This window comes from Acartia tonsa, chromosome 2 (assembly GCF_053477335.1).
Source record: "Acartia tonsa isolate MP-2025a chromosome 2, ASM5347733v1, whole genome shotgun sequence".
NCBI lineage: Eukaryota > Metazoa > Arthropoda > Copepoda > Calanoida > Acartiidae > Acartia > Acartia tonsa.
The window spans coordinates 59,242,291-59,269,154 of NC_137261.1; the positions used below are offsets into that span (position 1 = coordinate 59,242,291).

Below are 26,864 nucleotides of genomic sequence, written 5' to 3' on the forward strand. Positions count from 1 at the left end.
AAGAAATCTGAAAAAAGCAATTTTACATTATCTTGTCCAAATTTGTAGATTTATATATCTGAAAATCATCAACCCTTTACATTATTTATGTGTCATTATTATTCTATATAATATTCATTATTTTTATATCTATTAATAATGTGATTTATGTAATTGTAATTTAAAAAGGTACCTATAAAAAGTAAGGTAGGTATTTAATCGAATTTTGCTCTGGTAGTTTTTTAAAGTATCGTGCATGATAAACCTTGTTTTATATTTTTCTATGGAATAAAAAGAATTATTCAAGAAACAGTGTTAAAGAGTTTTATTACACGGAGGATATAGCGTGTGAAGAAATACATTTCGCACAAATTTCACTGGCCAATAAAATGATGTACATACGTAAAGATAACACACAATATTACCCCTTCTCTAGAGGACAATAAGTGGTTTAAATGTTTGGACACTCATCAGAACCAACCAATAAAAATTTAATTAAAGTCCCCAAAGCCAACGAATAAGTTATTATAAAACAGCCCAATTTGAAAGGCCAAGTTGTAATACACTTTGAACATCTTTCTTGAATAATTTCCTTTTAGTTGTGTTTCACAACAGAAGTAGTGCATAATCATATTATAAGTACTGTTTTACATACAAATAGAAAAAAAGAAAATATTATTAAGAAGCTACGCTCTAAATAAGCAATTATACTTGAACTTAATATTAAGGATATACGCTATTCTAAATAAAATTTACATATATATTGCATAATATATAATCTATATTAAATCTAATAAAAGTACATTTAACAGAAACAAGGATGACAACATTCTTAAGTAGCAAAGCACAAAAAAGCATAGATGAACAAACGGACAAAGTAAATCAAGCAGATGCTCAGTGGTCATAAAAAAAGAAAATTAAAGAAATAGGAGGACATTAGAATAAAAAGATATTAGGAACGGACGAACAGACAGAATGAATTACAAGGTAGTTTCGCTATTGAAATGGAATTACAAATTACATTCACACAACATAACGAATAAGATACAGGCAAAACTATTTTCATAATGATTGGAGGAACTAAGATTTTTTAACAAAAATTCAAATTTAAAAATTTACTTTATAAAATCTCAGTGTACTAACAATTTTTTAGTTGTATAAAAATTTCAATGTAATAATTGAGGTTTGAAAAATAGTAGAAGGCATAAGTATAAATTTTTCTAAATAAAATTATTGAAAGCATTACTTAAGTTTTTATTTCTATAGGCATTGATTTGTTGATAATTAATGGGTAGGTAGTATTACAATTTTCTTTTTTTGTACTAATTTAATTTTGATTTTGTTTAGTATCTTAATCTTAGTTATAAAGATGCTATCTATCTATTACTTCTATGTATATTAAATTTTGTGAAAAAATGACTGTCTTAAATCTGGGACAACCCGTAAACAAAAATTATGTATCAATGTGTATCAAATTATACGTTTTTTTACTGTTTGAATTACTAACTAATATACTGAAGGTGCTTGGAATATATATCTTAAATGAAAAAAAATACAATTTATATAAATTTGTATGACTCATTTATATATCAATATTCAAACATACAAAAAAAACACTCAAAAAGTGACTTCTAAACAGCTTTTCTTACCATCAAGAATGCCTTTTTATATCAACAAATTAAACTCATCTTATAATGCCAAATCAATAAAAAATATGGCTTTTTGGTGAACTTTTTTGTAAAAAAAGACTTGATAGCTATTTATAAACATTTAATTTTTGTAAAAATTTTGTCTTTTTGCACTTTACTAGTTTGTGACAATTTCGCTTTTAAGTCACAGAAATTTTATTTAACAGTGTACATACAGTACAGTACGAAAGAGAGCAAGTGATGTTAAGCATTTGACGACATTTCTTCAAAAATAGCTTAACATTTCAAAGTTTTTTCATATAAAACCTTGGTAAAACTTCTCTTTTAAGTTGTAAATTCTATATTTAACAGAAACCTAGAAAGGTCACAAAAAATCACTGTAGGAAGGTGCTTAAAATCACTTGCTCTCTTTCGTGCTTAGTCCCCTTAATATATCAAGAAGTAAGAAATCTACGAAAACTTTTTTATTACAATTGAGATTTAATTATAAATATATATGTATGTGTATTGACAAACTCGATGATTTGATGGATGGAAACTTTTAAACAATAGGGTCTTCGTTTGAACCTGTCTCATCTGAAAAAATGATATAGATTCTAAAGGTCATTCACAGAAAGTTCACAAAAAGAAAGTTTGAAATCTCTGAACTTTAAAATCAAGCTCTTTGAACGAGAGATTTAATAAAACGAAATTAGTAAAATTGCGTGGTTTCCAGATTTGGACAGGACACTTAAAAAAAAGAGATACCACTGCAGTTTGTATAGGATATCAAAACTCTTAAAATTGTAAATCTTAAAATGGCTAGGTATATCAGCAAGAGTTTTGTTCTTAACTGATTCTAACCTCCACTAAGTCCTATCTAAACGCCTAATTGTCCAAATGTATGGTATATTTTCTTAATATAAAGTTTGGCTAAAGAGGGGTAAGATAATTATAAGCTTACTTGTATGTTGAACTGTGGGTGCTTGATCAATATCATTATCTTCATCAACATAATTATTCTCAACATCAACAACAACAGTTAAAACTTCAGGAGTATCATGCACTAAAATAGTAATAGAGTTACAGGGATCTTAAGGGATAAGACAATGGAGTATCATGTACTTAAATAGTTAAATATTGACAGGGATCTTAAGGGGTAATATAATGCACGATAAAGGGGGAGGTAGGTTGTGCTAAAATTTTGTAAAAGTGTGAGTTTTGAGACTTTAAAATAGGAGTAGAACTCTAAAATTTTGTATGGCAGTTGATCTAATACAGTACAATATGGTACATATCCGCGTTATTCCCCATTAAAGCAACTTCCATGCAAAATTTTAGAGTTCTACTTCTATTTTAAATTGCTAAAACTCGCACATTTATGGAATTTTGTCACAACCTACCTCCCCTTTAATGTAAAATTTACATCTCCAATGCAGTTATAAAAATTTAGATTGAAATTATTGGTTCAAAGGTTAAACAGTGCTAGTTTCAACCAACCAATCAATATTTAAGTCAGTAAATGAGAGAGTTTACTAATAATACTTTGGGTATATTGTTAAATATTGACTTAGAATACAGTTTTGTAGTTCTTATGGGGCTGTACGATCAATAACTGATAAAAAAAAGTAAACAAGAACTGTCTAAGTTCATATTTACAGATTAAATAAAAATAGGAAGTAAATGAAAGTGATTAACTTGACACAAAGAAAAACTTATTGCTTATTCATTCAATGTTCTTCTAATTTGCAATCATACCTGTTACATTTACTGTTTCATCAGTATTATTTTCAACTCCTGTCTCGTTCTCAAAAGCATCATTTGATGCACCAGTAGGGGAAGAAGAGGGGGGAGGGGAGGTAGCTGGGGGAGACTGATGGGGTGTGGGAGATTGTGGAGGGGGAATGGGGGAGGATGGGGTAGGACTAGTAGGCATTCTTGATTGCTGCTCAATATACACCTAAAAAGTAGACGTATTGCAGTAAGTACAAGATTTGCTGCGCTTTTAATAAAAACATCAGATTGTTTTTTATTACAAAAGAGGGAGGTCATTTTCTAGTAAATCCCGTAAAGGTGTGTGTTATAAGGCCTAAAAATAGTAGTAGAACGATAAGGTGCTCTATATATTTGTATTTCCTATTGAATAGAACAATAGGGAAGAAATTTTTTTTTTTTTTTTTTGATAACCGTACCTGGAATATCTTTAAAAAATAAGAAATTTCTATCAAACGCTTTGTTTGGCTCAAACTGACACAAATAAAAAAAATATAATTATAATAAATCAACCTGTAAAGAATGACTTCTTTCTTTGTTTAATGGTATAGATTGTTCTTAACCTTTACCTTGTACCTATAGAAAACATTATTATTATAATTATATTTTTTTAAAATTTTTGTCAGTTTGAGCCAAACAAAGCGTTTGATAGAAATTTCGTATTTTTTAAAGATATTCCAGGTACGGTTATCAAAAAAAAAAAAAATTTCCCTATTGTTCTATTCAATAGGGAATACAAATATATAGAGCACCTTATCGTTCTACTACTATTTTTAGGCCTTATAACACACACCTTTACGGGATTTACTAGAAAATGACCTCCCTCTTATTACAAAATTAAGTTTAAAATCAATGAGACGATTCTTTTACTATACCTGTGTAACTAGCTGACTATTATGAGAGTGGTGGGTGGGTGTACCCCCCTCTGTACTGCTAGAGTCTGAAGAATTACTATACCTGTGTAACTAGCTGACTATTATGAGAGTGGTGGGTGGGTGTACCCCCCTCTGTACTGCTAGAGTCTGAAGAATTACCCCCGGGGGAGGAACTCCGCACAGAGATTGCATTCCTAAAATAATATAACGTAAAATAAGGATGACTACATCTATAAGCAGTGAAGCACAAAAAAATATAGATTTGAAAATGGACAAGGAGATTTAAAGAGCATTTGACGATTTGTTAAAAATAAAGAATAAAAATATATATAAGAAAATAATCGCGAAACCTTTCTCACCTTTTTTTTAAAACATTTTTTTTTATTTTTTTTATTTTGTAGCATGATTGACAGATGGACGGAAAAATTGGTTTAGTGAATTGTCAAAAACAAGCAGCCGTCTATCTAGAATAGCAGCTGAGAAAATAAAATATTCCCATAGGGGCGCCGTAGCTCAGTGGTTACACACTGAGCTACGGTGGTGAGAGTTCGAGTTCAATTCTCCGTGTGTTGACTCGAATTTCTCATTCGCAATAATAATCACGCAACTTCCCCTGGTTGTGTTAGAAGGGGATTATTGAGTAAGTTTGGATACTCAATAGTCACGTACATGATAGCAGTACTACCCTTATCCCAAGCTCCTCTGCGGAGAGCGTCATTCATTACGGTGACTTAATTTGGGACACCTGCCATACTCGGCGAGAGTGAGGTAATAATGAGTAGCTCTCATGAGACAGCGGGTCAAGTCGTAATGTGCTTGAACGTGGAGCTTGATAGCCCTAGTGGCTATACAAAAGTGTCTCAGCCTACTCCATGACTACTTAGGCCCAGACCCTAAGAAACTATGGCTAATCAATCAAAAAAGCGTTACGGATTGACTGACGAACGGAAAGACAAAGTAAATTATCGAGTAGCTTTGCTACTAAAACGGGTTTTCATTAGGAAATGCGGTGTAATATTAAAAACACTCATTAAAGTCTGCAAACCTAGAAAATGTTACAAAATAATAATTTTGATTGAAGATTACTAGGTAAAGATTTACCTCTGGCCAAAATTAAAATTTCTGATTGGTGGCCTCTCATTGGCGCTTGATGACTCTCCTGACTGGCTGGTGCTAGCGGCTGCGGCTCCGCCTCCACGCCTCGCCAACCGCCTGGCGGCACGACGGAAAGGATTCTCATTCTGTGTTGCAAAAGTGCCACCCTGAAATAGATAACATTTTTTTATCTCATCGTATTATAGACAGCATTCTGCGAATATTAAAATTATAAAATTAAAACCAGTTTTGTTAGCCCCGATGGATCAAATGTTTCTTATTTAATGGTTCTTTTAGACCACGCAAACCCCCCTCCCGCATTCAGGAGCAAAACCCATAAACGCTAGGTGTGTAGCCATTAATTTGAAAGATTTTCTTCAAGTCCAAGACAAGAACACCAATAAAGGAGGAGACGCTGTCACCGGATCAATTTAGGATTATTAGGGTTCTTTTCAGAACCCTCAAGAAACACTTCGTTTTTGCTTCACTTTTATGAAGTTGTCATAATAAATGAGCAAAGCTTTTCTATAATTAGGGTTTGTCCGTAACGTGTACAGAATTTGACATGCTTTAAAGACTTATTTGTCCTAAAAATTCAATTCCCATTGCTCAATAATATTTATACCGTAGTTCAATTCTATTAAAAAGCAAAATTAAGAAATTAAAGAATGTCTAAAATTTTAAGTGTTTAGATTTTAAAGAAATATCTAAAACAAGTGTAGAAATCAATTATTGTAAATTATATTTGAGTCCTCTAGCGGCAAAATTGTTAACTACATGTAATACAAGTTTGGCTTTTTTCCTTCTGTAGTTGTGTGATACAATACTTTATTACGGAGATGTATCTTTTTATTAGGTAGTATGTTTTTTTTTGTCTGTACGTTAAGATCTCACTAATTACTGCATCGATTAGATCCTACACTTTAAGGAATCTTCACATAGGTCCAAGGATGGCTTTAGACTATTTTACCCCATTAAGATAATAGCTTGGACGTCCCTGCACAAAATTTTGCAGAAAAAAATATATGTACACTAACCTGAGTTAGTCTGGGTCTGGCTAGCAAGGGAGCTCTTTCATCCTCTGTTTCTGATTCTGTATCAGACGGAGGTACCTCTCCACTTGCAAACACTTTCTTCCTGAAACAATGTGAAAAATATAAAAACAGCCAAAAACCCACTAAAAATCAGTTTGAACGCAATGGATTCTTTGTAATTAATTATGCTCCATGATAATGAAAATGATGACAAAAGTTTCAGACGTCTATCTTAAATATGAGCCAAGAAATTCACAATTCTTTGATATGATAAACATGAATAAAATGTACTAACCTACACTGTGGACAGACCCTTTTATTCTTAAGTAGCCAAGGATCAATACACTTCATATGGTAGGCATGATCACATGGCAATATTCTTAGTTTGTCTCCTGTAAGTTCAAAATAAACATCAAGTGCTTAGTATTGTTTGTCAATCATTGGTTTATAATTGTTAAAACTAAAATCTAGGGAGGGAGGTAACATTGGGCTGTAAATTATACCCGCCATACTAGCTTTATTAACGCGTTCTCCCATTCATTGTCTTATAATATACTTTATGATTGTACATCGTTCAATCGGGTACTGTGATATCCTTTCTAAAATCTTAATGCTGTGATTTTTCCAGGGAAGGGGGGGGACATTGGGCTGTTGAAAGTTTCAAAATAACGTTTCTTATTCGTTGGCTTAACAAATTTGGGGGCTATTATGAGCTTTGACGGGTTGGTTTATTAAGTTATGTGTTAAAACGTTTCAACCACTAATTGTAATCTACAGAAGGGGCAAATTTGAGTATTATCATTGAGGATGTACATCAATTTATCGGCCATTGTCTTATACTTTTTTTTAGAACCCTGGGTATTTAAACATCATAAAAACTTGTAGCACTTGAAGTAAAAATGTTCCTAGAACATAATCCTCTAGACAGATACAACAGGTCTCATATCGGCTCTCGTCTTCCGCACTGAATTTCTTGAAAATAAAATTATATTAGAATGTATGTAGAATACCTATAACGTATCATTACGTATCAATATCATTTATAGATCAGCTTTTTTATCCAGTAGGAAAAGAGGAGACGGGGTAATTTTCTACGAATAATAAAAATATCTTAAAAATCAATAATAGATTTGTGATCCCGGGCCTTACAAAATTGATTATAAGCTAATTTTTTTTTAATATCAACGGAAAGCTAATATGGACACTGTCTTTAACGAAGACTATTTACCTTAGTTGGAATCTTCTTTAGAGAAGACTTAGGTAGTCTATGTCTTCTCTCCCGTCTTCTGTCTTGGATACATTTGAACACCATTATGCCAAACATTATCAAGAAGCAGATACCAACCACTATATTGTAATTTTGTTTGGAAGATTTTTAGGATTCATGTTGGAGGATTTTTTGTAAGTGTTTAAAAATGAAATATTCTTTGGAGATTGTACCAAATCTAATTTATCAGTATGGCTTCGAAACCGATTAATATCCGCTATATTGAAACTGGTTCTCAGCCATACTGTAAATCATATTACAGACAATTTTTCACAAATATTAAATTAAAAATCATAAAATTATTACCAGTTTTGTAAACCCAGGACTTCGGTCCCTCGGGGCTGACAAAACAGGTTTTAATCTGAACGTTTTTTTATTTTAATATCAGCGGAAAGCTGTCTATAATTCGATGCAATAAATAACTAGGTATTAAAATGTAAATATTTTTTCCAACAAATCTTTAAAAATCTTAACTTTCCTACGGCAAATGGTAACAGATATGAATTGATGTCAAATGGGGGATTTTCTGTTATGCGTACGTAAAATTTTACGGTTGGATACGCAAATAAATTTTTTATCCTGAATAATAAGGTCAATACTTAAATAGATAAAACTTTTAATATTTTAGCATTTACTCTTACTAAATACACAAGATTAGATTTCATTAAAACTGACGTTTTTTTTAAATGTAAATACATACAAACCGTAAAAATTTAAAAATTGTATTCTCAGAAAGACAAACTTTCAATTCTTTGAATATATGCCTTTATAAAAATGGATCAAAAATGCATAGCCGGCGACGATTTAAGATGAAAGCTATTTAAGTATTGATGCCTTATTCCATCTGTTTTGCCGACAAACACAGAGGGTATTAGCACATCTGCATCTCCACCTTAAGAAAAAGAATAATAGTATATTAGCTGCGCTACACATAAAGGTATTAAAAGCTATTAATCCTTCTCAACCCAAAGAATATAAAGAATATGTGATGGTCTGTATTAATGAAATATACGTGGATATATTGACAGGAGAAAATTTGTCATCAATTTAGCTAGCTAATGTGAAATCCATTAATTTGGTCCGTTCGTTCATCTAGTAAGAGTGGAGGGAATACGGAAAAGGGGGTAGATGTGGGGTATCGTTATTTTAGCCTTTGCGAGTTTTAATTCATTAGAGAATATGAAAATTAGGGCCTCTAGAAAAAGTAGTCCCTAGTTTTTACAAAGAGGTACAATAAGAAACTAAATATTAGACAAATCCTTAACCAAAAACTAACATTAATGCAGCTAAAATATATTATACATAAATTAAATATTTACGTAAATAAAATTACACATTACTTGCATATTTTAAGTGACAAAAAATAAGATTATACTATTTTATAGACTAGCGACTACGCCCCCTAGAAGCCTCTAGGGGCACTTAAGGTAGGAGGGGGAAAAGTGGACCCCATCCCATTTTAAATCTGAGTTTCAAATAAGGAAAAAATATTTTTTGGAGGGGAGGGGGCTGAAGACACCCTCCCCAAAAATAGTTTAAAACCTTCCCAGGACCTATAAGAAGCTTCACTGTAAAGGAGAACAATATCGGTTCAGCTGTTAGCGAGATCCTTCGGGACAGAAAACGCTTACTACTTTATATAATAGGATAGGATAAAATATACAATGAAAGACAATTATAATCTATCACCGATTATAACAAAAATAATAACAAATACTTATTATATAAGTAACTTACGGAAAAACCAAGAAAAATTTGGATCTGCAAAAACAAAACATAAGTAAAATATTTGAAATGTTGTCCAAATAGATTCATAAATAATAAAATACTATCTCTTTAAAAATCTGAAATAAAAAATGGAGAGGGCGACTTTTCTCCTTCCCACCTTAAATGCCCCTAGAGGCATCTAGTTGTTTTATATAACTTACATACCTATCTTCAAACTTATTTTCCTTTTTTAGAGAAAAAAAAACATAGCTGCTTTGAAGATTACAAGCACATTAATTGCATTGAAATAAATGCAAAAAATGTGCTGACGAACGAACGGACAAACTTTATAATTTACAGAATAGCTGCGCTACTAATTTAAAAACTAATTCCAGTATGTCTTCGAAACCGATTAATATCCACTGTATTAGATCTGGTTCTCAGACATACTATAAAAAATCATGTATAGCATCGTATTAGAGACAATTGTCCACAAATATATGTACATTTATAACAAAACTTAATCTTATGATTTTAATATCCGCGGAAAGCTGTCTATAGAATGCGATGCGATAAATAACTATTTACCCATTGGTATTAATTCATCGTCCAGATAGTTGTATACAATAGCACCGCTGTATTTAGACTTCTGCGCATTCTCTACTTTTTCCTAAAAACAAGTGCAAATGTAAGTATAGAAAAGCAACGCTGCGTATAACAAAATACAGGCCAACTTAACTTATTATTAGGTGATATACGGTGCAGTACAGTATTTCTTCAAGTTAAAATACCTTTCTAGTTATTCCCCAAGTATTTAAGCAAATAAAAATATAAAGTTGTTTAACTTTATTTAAAAAAATAACCAAAACAAAAATAAGTAAAAATCCAACTGTGAACTAATTTCAAACAATTTACAAGTGTTTTTTATATTTTATTCACTTTTATTTTCAATAATGTAATTAACGTAATTAAGCATTAGAATACAGACTCAAAAGTAATATGATAGAAAGAAGGGTGGTGATATAAGCACTGGGTATACCGACAGCAAGATAAACAGTGAATTTGTCATGGACCTGGATTAGGACAAACAAAGTGAAAATTTCCCCACAACTCACTTCCTTCTCCCCCCCCCCCCTTCTTACCCACTTCCCTTTAGTTACATCACAAAACAAGTTTTATGCCACTAAAGTATCCAAGTTTTCAGCAATTTTAAAAGGAATTAGTTTGCTGAACAATGGCCTCTGGTCATATTATATTAATATATCTATACCTGAAAAGTGCATTCTCCCTCTCCGGACCCAGGGATGCTTCTCTGTATAAGGGAGATGAAATACACATTCTTGGGCAGTGTAACATTCGTGGGAGGCTCTTCTGGGGGCACACACCCGTGCAGGGGGTTGGCAACAACCACCAACCCCACCAGGCCGTCGGAAGGCAATGCATTGCCAAACCTGAATATTGTACAAATCCTTCTGTAAAAGTATCAAGATGGCAGTCTGTATGATTGTTTGTCTTAAGATCTTGCTACCCGCTGGATCTATATAGTTTTCCTTTACAGAAAAGATTCTTTAAGCCTCAGTGAAGGTTTATAACTATTTGTGGTAGGGTTTCTCATCTCCACCCTCTCAAGAAAAATAACCCAATAGAAAATTCCTCACACCCCAAATTTTTTTAAACATCTGTTTAAATTAAAAATTAAAATGAAAAAGTGGAGGATTGAACTGTCCTTTCAGATAACTAGCGGATTTATTTACCTTGCAGGTTGGTCTTCATAAATTCTGTAGGGTCTTCTATCTTCTGATCTTTCAATTATAACATCACAGTCAACCTATAGAATCACAGTGTTTTATTTTTTTATAAAGAAAGTGTTGCTTAATTTAACCCACTTAACCTTTACAGAAAATAATCATATTCTCATGCTTATCATTGGCTTGAGTATTTAGATGTATGAATATTTTTTTAGTTTTATTCTTCCATTTATTGTTTCAAACCGGTTTTTTTTCAAGCAGAAATGAACCAAATATTCGAAGTCGTAATCTTTAAACTGTAAATTAATGAACATCCCCAATTATGATACAGGAAATTATCTTTTATGAAGGTTACAATTCAGGGGTGTATATTCTGCATGGGATCCCCGGCTCAGGGGGGGGGGGGGGAAATAAAAAATAAGTGGTTGGAGGGAAAAAAAATGTAAAAATTAAGAAAACTGAAAACATTTTTTCCATTTCGCCCCCCTCCTTGGTTAAAAAAACTAAAAAAATGTGTGGTAGCAGGGATAAAATAAATAAAATATAGATTTCTTTAAATATTTTTCTATTTCCCCCACTACTTTTGAAGAAAAATCTAGGGGGGAAAAAAAATAAAAAATTTTGTAGCAGGGGGAAAAAAAATAAAAAATTTTGTAGCAGGGGAAAAAAAATAAATCTTGTGCAGAATATACACCCCTGTTACAATTTGTAATTGAAACATTTGGACACTTAACTAAAAGAACCAACCAATCAAAATCCAAAAGTCCCCAAAGTTATTAAGTCAACGAATTATAAATCTTTTTTGGACCAGTGTAATAAAAGCCCAATGTCCCCTCATTTCTTGGATTTTTCACTCACCTGAATGAATAGAAAAGGTAGGAAAATGGCTAAGCCAAGCACACCCCAGTTTAAAGGATGCATGTCTGAAATAAAAGTTTATTTGAATGGATTTATTATTACTTGGATTCTCATGTTTTCTGATAAAGTGAAAATTGTAGCGGCTTAAAGTTACGATTCAACCCATCACCTCCTCTCCTACTGAATTTTAGAACTGATTAATAAAAAATGTCCATGTTAGCAACATAAATTGACAATTTTTACCCTGTCATAATATCCACGTAAATTCAATATCTATTGTTAGAGGGTAATATAATTCAACCCCGCTTACCACCTCCCCTACCTCACGTTGCTCCAATTATAAATATGTAAAATTACCTGATTTATAAATTGCACAATATATTCATCTAATCATATTTGTAAATTCATATGACTCAACATCAGCTCAATCTAAACAAAATATACCTAGCGTTATCTTATTATTAGGTTATTTACAGATTTTGTATTTTGGGGGAGAATACCACCACCATTCTAAGAAAAAATTACAATTGAAAGAGTTAGGGGGTTCACTCTACCCCCCCCCCCCCCCCCTCACCTAAATGCCTCTAAGGGCTTAGCCGCTAGTTGATATTAATATACCAGACAATTCATTTATACAAAGTTCCTTCCAAGTTATGCCACTTTTACAGTTATGTTATGCAACAAGTACACAGCACAAAATTAAAAAGGAGCTTCGCTTTCAAAATACTTTTAACATAAAAAACTTTTTAAAGTCATGAAATAGTACAACTTTTTTTTATCAATTTTTTTAAAATTCTTAAAATAGATCTACAACTCTACATAGTAACTAGATATAAATATGATAAAAAACACTTAATCTTGAAATTAAATGACATTTTAACATATTTGAAACATGTGAGACAGAGTAAACCAGGGATCTAAAGGACAAGACAATGGCCGATAAATTGATGTGCATCCACAATGGTAATGAGCAAAACCTTTTGTATATTACAATTAGTGGTTAAAACTTTAGGACACAGAACATAACACAAATAATCATAATTCAATAAAAGTCCCCAAAGTTGTTAAGCCAACTAATAAGAAAACATGAAAAAAATACTTTAGTCACTAGCATAATAAATGGCCCATTGTCCCCTTCCTTCCTGAGTAAATATATTTAAGGATATTGAAACTACAAAAATAAACGTGAATATTTCAAACTATAAAATTACTGAATATCTATCTCTGCTTCAGCATGTGAGTAAGTTTATTTAAACTGTTTATTTTATAAGGAAAATTATTTATACATTCTTTATGTATTCGTCTGAAAGTAAACTACTCAGATTTCTGCTAAATTAGTTTTAAAAACGATGCTTTTCTATAAATAGATTAGGTCCGTTTGTTAGGATAATTTATATAATATACATGTTAGAATTGTCCTATCGATTTCAAACTTTCCATGATTATTTCTTTAACAATTTAGGTACGATTCAGAAAGCATAGCAAATCTATAATTAATACCAGAAAGTCTGTACGTCCATTGAAAACATGCCGAAGTTTGAACTACCTTGAAACAAAACTAGAATATATATATGATTTACAATTTACATACCTGGTTTTGTTAATTACATTCAATCACATTTTAATCTCTGAAAAATAATAAACAATTAACAACAAAAATGCATAAAATATCAACAAATAAGCCTATTTATAATTGAAACATAAACTTTCTTTTAAAAAATAAGACTAGAAAATTTCTTCAAATTGTTGAAATTGAAACTTTTCAACGCATATTTTCGCAATTATTCAGATTTTTGTCCTTGCTTGAGTTTTAAGTTTTCTTCCATTAATCGTTTATTTTCTTCTCTAAATTTGGTTAACAGTTCTTGTTTCTTTTCCTCCTGTGCCTTCTTACGCATATATTCATCCTTGTTCTAAAAAAAATAATGGATATATTATTACTTGGATCTTACACCAGATTATCATGTACCTTTAATAAATTTAAACTCTAAAATAACGATCCTCGATCCCCTTCCCTCCTACTGGATGAAAGAACTGACCAATAAATTATGTCCATGTTAGCAAGCTGAATTGACAACAAATTTTCCCCTGTCAATAACTCCACGTATATCCTAAATCCATTCCCGAAGAATTATGTCAGAGTTAGACAAAGTTATTTATAGAGTAAATGTTTAACGATAATAAGAATCTTTACAAAAATAATTCAGGCATCTATCTTTAGAAGGGTGTATTTTTAGTGTCAGGTGATGTATCCCTCCCCGTAGGTGTCCAACCAACCAATTACTCAAAAGTGAAATAAGCGCCCCTTAATATCCATCCCCTTCAATTTTGCCAATTAGGGGTTGATACACCCTCCTTCTGCTCTCCTCTGTATCAAATATTTTGCTTAAGTAAATGAATGAATCATTAAATATATTCAATGAATTTAGTTATAACAATTTTTCACCTTTTGAAGTTTTTTCTTCTCCTCTTCACGTTGTTGTCTGTCCACTTCTATTTGCATCTCTTTCTAAAAATTTAAAAAAATATTTAAAAAACCAAATTAGCATAGATCGACAGGGATAAGATAATGGCCAATAAATTGATCTACTGTAAATCCCCTGTGATGATACACAAAATTACCTCTCTTTAGATTACAATTAGTGATGGAAACGTTAGGTCACTCAACCTAATGAACCAACCAATCAAAAATCAAGTTCCCAATGTCAATGAACAAGAAAACGTTATAATAAAACTTAAGGGACTTGTGTAATAAACAGTCCAATATCTCATCCCTCCCTGCAAATTAGAAGAAAACCTTTCAGAAAATGAGGAGAAGGGTTAAATATATTTGCCTATCTTTATATATCTTGATCTATCTTTATACCCCTGTTAGTCTGTATTTACAATTCCAACACCTAATGTATGTTCTATCTCCAAAAACAGAAAATTATTGAGAAAAATTTTTCAATTAAGACAAGCATTCTTCAAAACATAAAAATAACTCATTTTTTAAATCAAAGTTTAAAAAGATAAGTTAACTTACATAGAAATTAGTCATAGGAAGGTCTTCTGGCTTCCACATTATTTGTTTTTCTATACCGAATTTTGCCCTGAAAAAAAAAATCAATTTGATAATTTTGCCAAACGTACAGCCTAGGGTTGAACTAACGTATTACGGCCCCCGATAATAATTTATATAGGATATACGTATATTGACAGCGAAACCCTCATTTATTGGTCAGTTCGTTCTTCTAGTCGGAGGGGAAGGGTTGGGTAAATTGACTTTATTCTATAAACCTTAAAATCACCACCAGTCCAATAGGTAGGTATATTTCCTTTAACTTACTTTAAGGATATTCAAGAAGAACAAATAAGTAAGTATTACCTCATATTTTCAGATCTAATGACCTTAGCTTGAAATACAGAAATAATATTGTTGGTAAGCCAGTACAGGTTTAACACAGCTGGAAATTGGATCATGAACGGCAGAGAAATTATGGGCATGGCAAACATAAACTGAAACATAAATAATGTGTACGCTTTCACACAAAGTCAACTGGTGAGCACTGATAAACCCCACCTCCTTTTTAATGATTGATTAAATAGGAGGGGGTGGGGGCTTGTTTTTAGTTTATTTGTTTATGACTGTATGTTAGGTTATTTTGGTTACCATGTAGACAGTGTAGTACCGCAGGGTTATTTTCAATTCATTTAAAATACAACAGGTGAATAGTTATCAGTGCTTAAATGACACCTTATTTAAAAGTATAACAAATTGTATTGAGAATAATTTAAAGTTATAGGGTTGATTTGTATTTAATTATATTGGTCTCAACTTTTAGAAACATTTTTTCTCATTTGTTGGCTTAAACACTTTGGGACCTTTATTCAATCTTGATAAGTTTACACAAATTAGCAATGTATGCTTTTCCACTCAAAACCTAACTTTTCCTTTCTATGAATTATATTATTTGAAACTCAAAAATGTTGGCAAATTTACCTTTTTCATGATAGCAGGCATGGTAGCAGTATTGATACCGTCAGCCCCAAGATACAACTGGAGGGCCAATGTTGAGGCCGTCATAATAGGCAGCAGATACAGCGGGTCAGATATAGTCAAATCTAAATTAATATCCAATTATTGACATGTCCAAAGAGTTTTTACCAGATTAGCACTAAAACAATGGCAGTAGAGCCCAAAATAAAATTGCTGGTATGTGAAGTGAATGACACAACAAACTCCCATCCCTTTAAAATTTTTACCAAATAAAAAATTAGTAAGGCATGAGAACAAAAAATTCCACAGACCCCTTCAGTATAGAATTTTTTTCTAAACTTTAAGTTGATAATGTGCTCACCTGTAAACCAAGCAAGGCCACCAGTCGCCAACGATGGAACAGGTACACCTGCCATGCCACGCAGGGCAAAGAACATGGACGTAAAAAATACTCCCTGAAACAGTAATCAACTGAACTACATATATGTAAGTCAGGGAGGGAGGGGACATTGGACTAGTAATAAAATTTTTCTTTTCTCTTGGCTCAACAACTTTGGGGACTTTTATTGAATTTTGATTGGTGGGTTCGTTAGGTTAACGTTTCAACCACAAATTTCAATCTACAGAAAGTTTTTTTTTGTGTATCAAAACAGGAGATGAACAATGTACATCTTTGGCCATTGTCTTATCCCTTTAAATCCCTGGGTATAGGTAAATCATATGACATAGTTAGAGTTGCTGCACTACCATAAAGGGATATTTGTTTACCCCCGTCAAACGATGAAACCCCTCAAAATAAAAAGCTTGGACGTCTTGTCCTGCTCCATGACTACTTAGATTAATGAAAATGCTATGGCTGAGAACCTGTTTTAATCCAGCGGATATTAATCAGTTTCGACGCCATATTGAAATAAAAAGTAACTCAAAAAATGAATTGTGAAATTGAAATGTTGTACCTGAAACATCATGGGCATCAATGATTTCATGATATGGCAATTATGTTCTTTGCAGTAATTATTCATTCCCCTATCCAGCATCCTAATAAATATATTGTAAAGATACATTCAAATATTTGGTACTTTCGCATAAAGTACCTTATTGAGCACTAATACCTAAACCTTACTTTTTAAAAAATTGAAGATTCAATTATAGCTTTACCTAAACAGTCATTTTTTTAAAGGGGCAATTTCTCTTGGGGAGGTGGTAGTATCCACCTCCAAAAATAATTATAAACCTTTCCAGGACTTAAAACAAGCTACACACATTGCATTGTAAAGGAGAACCTTATCAGTTCAGCAGAACAGAAAGCGAATTACTTTGGTACTGACAGACTGAGATCCTGCTACTTTAGTATAAGAACTAGCCACTACCCCACCTAGATGCCTCTAGAGGCCTTGAGGTGGGGGATGGGGGAAGAATAAGGAAAATTAAATCCAGACTTACGTACATAGCTGTTTTGTTATCTCCTTTTAGACGGGCCATAGCTGCTTCCTTTTGAAACTTCTGAATTTCGGGCTGAAAAAATATTAATAGTATTAAACAAGGATAATAACATCCATACAATTACAAAGCGAGCACAAAAAATCAGGATTGGAATACAGACTGGAGATTTTAAGAGAATTTTATGATGTGTTGAAGTCGAGAATATAAAAATAGTTACGAAAATAATCAGGAAACTTTCATCACGTATTTTATATCTTTTGTAGCATATTCAACAGACAGACGGACAAAGACAATTAGATAGTACATGTTTATTGGTATATGGAATCTTCATAAAAAATTCAGCCGTCCATCTTGAATAACAGCTGAGAAAATCACATTTCTCCATTAGTGTTACGGACTGACTGACAGACATTGTGAATGCAATAAATACTTTATTTATTTTGTAATAAATGCTATGTGGTACTGTGAATATATCGATAATGTTTTTTACCCGGCTGCCATTTTTTATTAATTTTTTTAGTGATGATTCTTTTGACTGTTAACCTTTTCTTTTATATCTAAATAAACTATATTGGCGACAGTGCCTCTAACATCTTAACACTGTGTATTCGGGGGAAGAATGAAGAAGCATTAAAATAATCTTAAACCTGTCCGTTCGTTCGTCCCATAGTTTATATCTGATGATTATTCATTCTGACCATATTCTGTTGAGCCTTGATAACAATAGGAAATACAACTATTCTCAGCAGGATAGTCATACATCCCACTACCTGCCACCATGGTAATCCTGGTGTTAAGCAACATTTATACCTGGTGATTATTCATTCTGACCATATTCTGTTGAGCCTTGATAACAATGGGGAATACAACTATTCTGAGTAGGATAGTCATACATCCCAATACCTGCCACCATGGTAATCCTGGTGTTGAGCAACATTTATACCTGGTGATTATTCATTCTGACCATATTCTGTTGAGCCTTGATAACAATGGGGAATGCAACTATTCTCAAAAGGATAGTCATACATCCCACTACCTGCCACCATGGTAATCCTGGTATCGAGCAACATTTATACCTGGTGATTATTCATTCTGACCATATTCTGTTGAGCCTTGATAACAATGGGGAATACAACTATTCTCAGAAGGATAGTCATACATCCCACTACCTGCCACCATGGTAATCCTGGTATCGAGCAACATTTTTATTTTCTTTTAAACTGCAGTTATTAATGTTTTTTTCAATCGCCAAACTAGTCATTCTTATTTCACTTTCATAAATAACTTAATTCTAATGGTGGGGAGAAGGTATTGATTGCAGGGACCTAGCTCCCCCACCCCTCTTCTTGGAGCTCAGGCTTAAAAGATACTAGTAATCGAATACTGAGATCCCTACAATGTACCTAATAGGTAAAACCAAATGTAATTCTAAGAAAAATCGGCTGCACCCCTAGCATCTGAGGGCTTTACTAAAAAAATAGCCTAAAACCTACATGAAATTTCTCTAGAACAGAACTCAATCAGTTCAGTAGTTATTGATATTTTTAGCTTCAGACAAAAAAAAATATAGTTCGCCCCTAGCCTCTAGGAAAATATCACACAAAAACAATTTAAAGCATACCTAAACAGTACAATCAATTGAAACTAGCAGTTTCCGAGATCTTTAGCTTCAGACAAAAAATTTCACTTCTTTATAATATAGGATTATGAAAATAATTCAAATGGAAATACGCATTATTCAAGATGTTTGTAATTTAATATATTCTTAACGTTAAATTCACATAAAACATTGAGAACACAAAAAGCCGGCTGTTCATAGCAATATCTATCAACATTAACTTTTTACACTCCACTATCTTTTTATTAAAATTTAATACTCATATGTTGGGCTTGTAATATGTATCATAAACAAAGAACAGCTGTCTATCTACAAATATAAATTAGACTTGACATAATCTAGACTAGTACCAGAGCACAGGGACCTTAAGGGATAAGACAATGGCCGATAAAATGTTGTTCATCCCCTCTCCAATGATGTCACACAAAATTACCTTGTGTAGGTTACATTTAGTATATGAAACGTTTTGACAGTCAACTTAATGAACCAACCAATTAGAATTTAATAGAGTACCCAAAAGCCAGCAGGTAAGAAAGACTTATTATAAAACTTTGGGGACTAGTGTAATAATCAGCCCAATAGACCCTCTTTCCCTGATTTATATGTGTTTCAACTGTAGGTGTAAAACTTTAGGGACTAGTGTAATAAACACTAAACAGTCCAATGTTCCCTTCTTTCCTGATCAGAGCATCATTTTCTTATTTAAAAAATTCTGAAATTATAATTTTGAAAAGATTCCTATTTTTTTCAAGAGTAAAAAATAACAAAAACTTAGGATAGAAATTGCAAAATTAAAATCAATTTGACTTTTCAAAGTCTAAAAAATGTTTAATTTTATCTACAATTTATATCATAAAACACACTAAACTCACACACATACGCAAAAAACATACTTTAACAATGAATATAGCTGAATTATCCAGTTATCAATGAGTTTAAAACTAAAATTTAAATTTTTTCACACGAAATCAAACTGCGATTTTGCATTTTTACAATCAACTATCAACTATTATTTTCATAAACAATAGAACAACGAAGGAGTTAGAGGCAAAATTAATCTTAACAAGAATCCTAACCATTTTTGGAAGTTGAAACAAAATTCACCTAACTCGACGTAAAATAGTCTGAAACCTGAGTTGGACCAATAAAAAGTTGAAGATGACTTTCAGTCAAGCCGTTTTAGATCTCTTTAGGCACAATTATTGTATGTATACTATATTATTATAGGTATTATATTTATGATTTTGAAATGAAAAGTTCAATGAAATTAATATATAGTCTGTTATAAAGATAAGATTAACAAAAAATCAAATAAATAAAACAAATATGTGTGAATTTATCATGTTTGTTTTTAGGTATTTATATGTGTTTTAACTTAGGGAGGGAGGGGACATTGGGCTGTTTATTACAGTAGTCCCCAAGTTTTATAGTAACGTTTTCTTATTTGATGGCTTAACAACTTTGGATACTATATCGAATTTTATTGGTTTGTTCATTAAGTTGAGTGTCTAAACGTTAATCACTAATTAAACAAAAGGAGTTATTTCAGTATCATCATTAGGATGTACATAAAGGGGGGGGGGGGGTAATGCAACCATCTCGTAATCAGTGAGCAAATGGCACTTAGAATTCAAATTTCGATCTGAACTTTTGCATGAGTAATCCTTGGTAGGTCTATTTTCCCTAAATCGAACAAAAAGTTGAAAAAGTAACGGCTGTCGGCTCAGCCGTTTAGCCGTTTTTTGCCTATTTTCAGGGTAAATCCATCATCAATTACGTAGGAATCAACTTTTTAAAACATATCTTTGGTTTAATTCATGTTAAATGATAGCAATAACCATTTTAAAAACTTTTAGTACGAACAGCTACCGTCTAGAACCGTTTGAAAGCGTTTTGGAGTGGAAAAGAATATTATGTGGAGATAGATTTCGTGAATAATTTGCAATATAGATATCCAAAAAATGGCAAAACGGCTACTTTTCCAACTTTTTGTTCGATTTAGGAATAATAGTCCTACCAAAGATTACTCATGTAAAATTTCAGATGGAAATTCAAATTCTAAGTGCCATTTGCTCACTGATTACGCAATAGTTGCATTAAAAAAAACCCTTTAATGGCTATTGTCTCATCCCTTTAGATCCCTGAGTTGATGAAAAGTTTGGTGGTATGATTATCTTCCATTGCGCTATCCTAGTAACCCAAAATAAAAATGAATTATGGCCTTGCTGACAAATATAAAGTTTTTTCTTTATCACGAAAATAAATCAACATGAAATTAAATTGTAAAACATTAATCTTTACATTAATTTCACTCAATAAAAAATTGCGCTAATGCAATATTCAAGTTCAATATTTCAACATTATGATATTTTTCAGTTTATATGATACTTAATTGCTTTGTATATAAGTAATTAATATATCTCTGAGGACGGTTGATAATTACTTAGCGCTACACCTTTCGTAGCTGTGTCAGATTTAGCCAAGGCATCCCCCCTTACCTTACTATTAATATTGAATACAATTTCTAAATTTAAGAATTATTTACCTAAAAGGTTGAAATAAAAGTATAAATAATCGTTCCAGTCATCTTAGTACACGGTTTAAAAACAATAGGACGTGTCTGTCATACTTGATTATGATAATAAAAATTGTTGTGCCTATTGTGACATGTAGATATTCCATAAGCATCTGTGCTACACCAGATGGATATCCACTACATAAACCTGCACAAAATTCTAAAGTGGGGAGGTGAACGAAAAACATTTACCTAAAACACAAGGGAACTGCCTCCGTTTCCTGCAGTTTTTTTGGCTTTTTTTGTCAAATTAAATAATTTTTAATAATTTGAAAAACTTATATTTCAACAAAAGTTTTCTTATTTTGTCACTTGGAACTGAAAATATCTAAAACATGTCACAAGATTCGACAAAAAAAGTGTCAAGGGCTACTATTAGGAAAGCAAGTTTGTCTCAATAATTTTGTTGGGGAAAAGTTGTTTTCGGCATCAACAGCTATTCTACCGCCGTTTTTCAACAGCTGCACATTATACCTTATTAAGGCAAATGCCATACCAAATTTCAGTGCTTTCAATTTTTTTTTGGTGGAGTTCCTTTGTGTTTAAGGTTTTTAAAAGGGTATCATCCGCCTCCCCCTTTTAAAGAAAGCTAAGAACAAGAAAAAAAGAAATGGGTAAAAAACAAAATCATATAACATAATTCGAGCCCTTCCAACAGACACTAACAATAATAAAGGGCAAAAATTAATTCTGGACATTGTTAATTATAAAGTAAAATGACATGTAAGCTTTTGTTTAGGATAGGTACATACCTATACATATATTTTATACCTAAAAGAAAATATTTATTTTGTAAATATATTTAGAGCAAGATTTATTTACACCCCGTTGACATATCAATGTATTGTTTAATTTTAGCACAAGCCTTACCTAATTCTCTGAAAGTAGGTTCTGCGATGGCAACAATATTGTCTACGTCAAGTCCGGTAAGAACACCTTCAACCCCCTCACTAATACAGAGTTTAATGTTCATACAATCCAAAGGTTTAAAACTATTTTTGTTTCATCAATGTTTTATTACACAAAAATCTCAAAGTGTACTAATGTCCAAGGATGTGTGTCTCTAACCAAGGATCTAATGGGATAAGACATCAAGACAATAAAAGGGATAAGACATTAAGACAATAACCGATAAATTGGTCTACATCCCCAATGATGATACACAAAATTACAAAATGTTATTTTAAAACTTTGGGGACTAGTGTAATAAACAGCCCAATGCCACATCCTTAGGTCCTATTGACAAAAATGAATTCGTATCTAGCAACAGCAAGTAAATGTATTACAGACTGACGTTCTGGCATGCTTCAGTTATAGAGTAGCTTCGCAATAAAGAATTGTATGAACACTTCTTTCCTTGTGGTATCAAATCCATCGCTGATAACCTCACTTTGATCACTAATAACTTGTGTGGAATTATCACTAATAACTTTTGCTGTATCACTAGTAACATTATTTATATCACTAAATCTAACAGTTCCTGTGTGAAAATTGTTAACTAAATTAACCCCAAAACCAGCACCAAACGCCGGTGAAAAAGTTCTACTTTTTCTAAAAGGATGGGTATATGAGGATTCTAAGTTATTTTTAAATTAAAAGTAACAGGATCAGTATATTTCTGTCATGCGGTACTTTGTAACCGCTGAACCAATATAGTTCTCCTTTACATTGTAGCTTCTCATAGTTACTGGGTAAGTTTAAAACTATTTTGGGGGAGAGTACCATCATACTCAAAAGAGAAATCACCCCTAGAATCTTTTTAAAATTTCTTTTTTATTTCATAAACAATTTATGGATTTAGTGCAGTTTACGGTAAATGTGCCTGGGATCGAATATCTACAAAAATCGATAAACTTTAAAGGCTCCTAGCGGCCAAACGGCTTAGCCTCTAAAGTAGTTTACCTTTTTATATGTTTCATTATTATTTGGCCACTACTAGGTAAAAAATGCTCACAAATCAGACCTTTTTCGACCAAAGATACTCAAATGGTTCCTTTACAAGCCCAATCAATCAGTTTTAAGATTATTTTCCAAATTTTCGTTCTTTGAAATACATTAATTTCTACCCAATATTATGTTTCAGTATAATCAAAGCATAAATCCCTTCAAGAATAGCCAATTTAACAGAATCAAACTTAAAAAATGAGAGAAAAGTAAAAATAAGTATTTTTTCTGTTGATTTTATGGTATCTGTGCATATAAAAGGTAACACCCAAATTTGCACTTTATTTAGTATTTTCATCAATTTTCCTTGAAATATAAAAATATCTTAAAACTGATTGATTGGGCTTGTAAAGGAACCATTTGAGTATCTTCGGTCGAAAAAAGTATGATTTGTGAGCATTTTTGACCAAGTTGTGGCCAAATAATAATAAAACATAAAAAAAAGGTAACATACTTTATATCATGTTAGTACAAAGTGTGCGGATATAACATTTATGATCAGCCGTTTCGCAGCTAGTAGCATTTAAGTAGCATATTTTTGTAGATAATCGTTCTCAGGAACATTTTACCATGAACTGCTCCAGATCCCAATTTAGTTTATAGAATCCTTATTCCCATTCCTGATAAAAGGATTATTTGATATGGCTTGACTTTGTTTGATTATTGTATGCGTGTGTGTGGGTGTTGGTGGTGTGTGGGGGAGAAGAGGTGTGCTCTGTTTCACTTCTGAGTAACAACTAGTTGACGACAAAGTCCTAAGGTCGATACTTAAAAAATTACTAAAATTTTTGTGAACATTTAAAATAGTAGGAATACATCCCTCAAATTACAGTGCAAGAATATGGGCAACTATAACAATTCATTTTAACTTAAAATGATAGACATCGCTGCTTGGGCTGATCATTAGAAAAAAGGGAAGAAACTTTATTATGTTCTATTGTCCAACCTCCCCTAGCCCCTTTCCCTTCCGGACATTTATATGCTACCAAAGGCAGTATTTAGGGAAGACTACTTTGTAGTTAATTAACCCCTCCCCCCTAAATAATATCAGGCCAAAAAACAAAATTAAATGTATAATACAACATTAAATTTTTAAGTATCGGTCCCTGCTGCTGATCAGCTGACTGATGTTATGACATTGGTGTAACTTGTGGTGGTGTGCCCCAATATTCACACTCTGAGTAATATTAATATATTTGATATAACTTTAAAAAATAAACAAGGATGACAACATCCATTAGAAGTGAAAACAGAATAAGTTATAGAACAGATGTGAGCATGAAAAAAAAAGAGCGAAAATGAAAAAAATGAAGTCATAAAACCTTAAACAAATAACGTTTTCATCTTTTGGAGCATGACCGAGAGACATAACGACAAATTAATGTAGGTGTACCATAGAGTAGTGGTTGGCGCACTACGCTGTGGTTGGAAAAATCCGAGTTCAAGTCCCCTCATAGATATTGTACTTGGATGACAAATGCTGTTGCAATTTGTAAGAATATAATCACGCAACCTTCCCTGAGATGCCCTTAGGTTGTAAGGAGGGAGATTTGTAGGAAGTTAGGATCCTACCTATCAAGCAACGGCAATCGTGCTTTCCCTCGTCCATGCTCCTTATTCATATGATAGTGCCATTAATTAGGGTGGCTTAATATGGAACACCTGCCAAAACTCTAGGCCAGGGTGATGTAATAATTGAGTAGCTTCCACGAGAATTGCGGGTCAGCTTGTAATGTAACATAGAATACACTCAGCTGTGAGCGAAGCTTACTAATCTAGGATTGGCCAAAAGATTCTCACCTCCAATCTCCTCGTACATCTGAATCCTAACTTCAGAGAATCAAGGCTACATACATACATACATACAAATTAATGTATAGAATAGATGCGCATGTCATAGGAATCCTTACTAAAAATTTCAGCTCTCTATATTTAATAGCAGCCTAGATTTATTAAGCTAAGCTTTAATGAATGCTGATATCCTCAATCATAATAACGGTCAGAATAAATTTTTGTGCGTCTGAGGCGCGGCTGCCGAGCCTTGAAAAAAATAAATCAATGACATACCTGTTTCTGAGTTGTAGTATTATTTCTGTCGGTAACATTATAATGAAGATTTCTTGTATTTACTGAAGAATTTAGTAATATTTGGTTTATTCGACATTCTAAATTCATTCGTGTATTCATTATATATATTTAAATAATTTTACTAGAAGCCTCTATCTAGAGGCACTTGGGGTTGGAAAAGGGGTGGGGGAAGTTTTACACAATATTTTCAATTTGCGTTATTAACAGTAGTAAAAAAATTTACATGGCGGGTCAATTTTTCTAATGGTGATTTTTTTTGGTAAGGTGAAGATAGTGTAGCCTCCCCAAAAAAGTTATAAAGCTTCCCTGGACCTTTGAGAAGTTACATTGTAAATGTGGAGAAATATATTAGTTTAGCAATTAGCAGATCCTTCGGTACAGAATACTCAGAGATATCCTGTTACTTTTATTTAAGGGTTAATGATTAAGGATATAACACTATGCGGTAAATAAATATTTCTTAATTTACAAGAACTTTAAACTATAAAACTTCAATAGAACGTGAATTTTGCTTATTCAGTGTTTAACTAAACAAAATGATGTAACAACTAAAAACTAATAATGTATGTGTACATGTACATTGCTGATTTTATCTATGCATTAAGCAAAAACATTTTTGCAAATGATGTAGTATTTATTTTTGCTAGATGCTTAAACCGGTTGAGTACATATTTCATAACTAAATTATTTTCATTAACTTTTAGTAACGAAGGTCCTCAATAAGTTCTGTCCGTCCGTCAAATAAATTCTCTTGCGTATATTATATTCAGTGTTAATGTTTTGATTTCCACCAAATTTTGCAAATTGAAATAGTGGGGGGGGGGGGGCGGATGTAACACTTTCTGAAAACCAGCACTGAAATTTGGCATAGGGTAACTTTTAAAAGGGAACAATGTGAAGCTGTGAAGAAATGCGGCGGCAAAACCATCACTGTCGCAGAAAACCGCCGTTTCCCGCCAAATTTTATTTCTTTTTCTCTCCATATCAGACAATTTTGAATCATTTGAAACAAACTTATATTTGCACTTAGATTTTTTGTTGTTGATTTGTTACATGTTTGAAATAATACAAATGTCAATTGAAAATGTAAGGGATATTTTTATGAAAAGATTATCTTTCTTTTAAATACTGTACAAATGAATACATTCCTTGTAAGATCTTTGATGAAACATTTTTAGCTATATGCGGATATCTTAAACTTGTTAACAACATTTTATAATCTGAAAATAAATTATTCAATTTTATTCCAAACA

The 26,864-nt window shown here is 32.2% G+C and overlaps 2 protein-coding genes across 2 annotated transcripts; both read right to left on the bottom strand.

The window, feature by feature from the left end:
* Nucleotides 1–6: 6 nt before the first annotated feature.
* gzl (godzilla E3 ubiquitin protein ligase) lies at nucleotides 7–13,629 on the bottom strand. Its single transcript, XM_080151458.1, has 17 exons — nucleotides 13,556–13,629; nucleotides 12,322–12,393; nucleotides 11,965–12,029; nucleotides 11,113–11,186; nucleotides 10,629–10,809; nucleotides 9,947–10,028; nucleotides 8,486–8,543; nucleotides 8,130–8,230; nucleotides 7,613–7,731; nucleotides 7,288–7,356; nucleotides 6,680–6,774; nucleotides 6,388–6,487; nucleotides 5,357–5,517; nucleotides 4,338–4,449; nucleotides 3,366–3,567; nucleotides 2,572–2,673; nucleotides 7–2,204 (listed from the first exon to the last, which is right to left on the bottom strand). The coding sequence occupies exons 3-17, from the start codon at nucleotides 12,025–12,027 to the stop codon at nucleotides 2,170–2,172; spliced, it is 1,554 nt and encodes a 517-aa protein (XP_080007584.1). The 5' UTR covers nucleotides 12,028–12,029; nucleotides 12,322–12,393; nucleotides 13,556–13,629; the 3' UTR covers nucleotides 7–2,169.
* On the bottom strand, nucleotides 13,592–26,828 carry LOC145312234 (mitochondrial inner membrane protein OXA1L-like). Its single transcript, XM_080151457.1, has 16 exons — nucleotides 26,760–26,828; nucleotides 25,591–25,688; nucleotides 24,629–24,700; nucleotides 24,144–24,277; nucleotides 22,936–23,130; nucleotides 22,450–22,529; nucleotides 21,662–21,727; nucleotides 18,197–18,306; nucleotides 17,391–17,458; nucleotides 16,900–16,981; nucleotides 16,305–16,398; nucleotides 15,947–16,068; nucleotides 15,332–15,462; nucleotides 14,990–15,056; nucleotides 14,411–14,473; nucleotides 13,592–13,877 (listed from the first exon to the last, which is right to left on the bottom strand). The coding sequence occupies exons 1-16, from the start codon at nucleotides 26,821–26,823 to the stop codon at nucleotides 13,746–13,748; spliced, it is 1,578 nt and encodes a 525-aa protein (XP_080007583.1). The 5' UTR covers nucleotides 26,824–26,828; the 3' UTR covers nucleotides 13,592–13,745.
* Nucleotides 26,829–26,864: the final 36 nt, after the last annotated feature.

Excerpts from the sequence above, each read along its gene's own strand:
- gzl (XM_080151458.1), bottom strand. The coding sequence starts at position 12,027 with ATGCATCCTTTAAACTGGGGTGTGCTTGGCTTAGCCATTTTCCTACCT. Across the intron at positions 10,029-10,628 it reads AGGGAGAATGCACTTTTCAG|GAAAAAGTAGAGAATGCGCA; the intron begins GTATAGATATAT and ends ACTTGTTTTTAG. Across the intron at positions 6,488-6,679 it reads AGGGTCTGTCCACAGTGTAG|GAAGAAAGTGTTTGCAAGTG; the intron begins GTTAGTACATTT and ends ACATTGTTTCAG.
- LOC145312234 (XM_080151457.1), bottom strand. The coding sequence starts at position 26,823 with ATGTTGTTAACAAGTTTAAGATATCCGCATATAGCTAAAAATGTTTCA. Across the intron at positions 24,701-25,590 it reads ATACTACAACTCAGAAACAG|AGTGTGAATATTGGGGCACA; the intron begins GTATGTCATTGA and ends AATATTACTCAG. Across the intron at positions 24,278-24,628 it reads GTCAGCTGATCAGCAGCAGG|ACTTTGTCGTCAACTAGTTG; the intron begins GACCGATACTTA and ends ATCGACCTTAGG.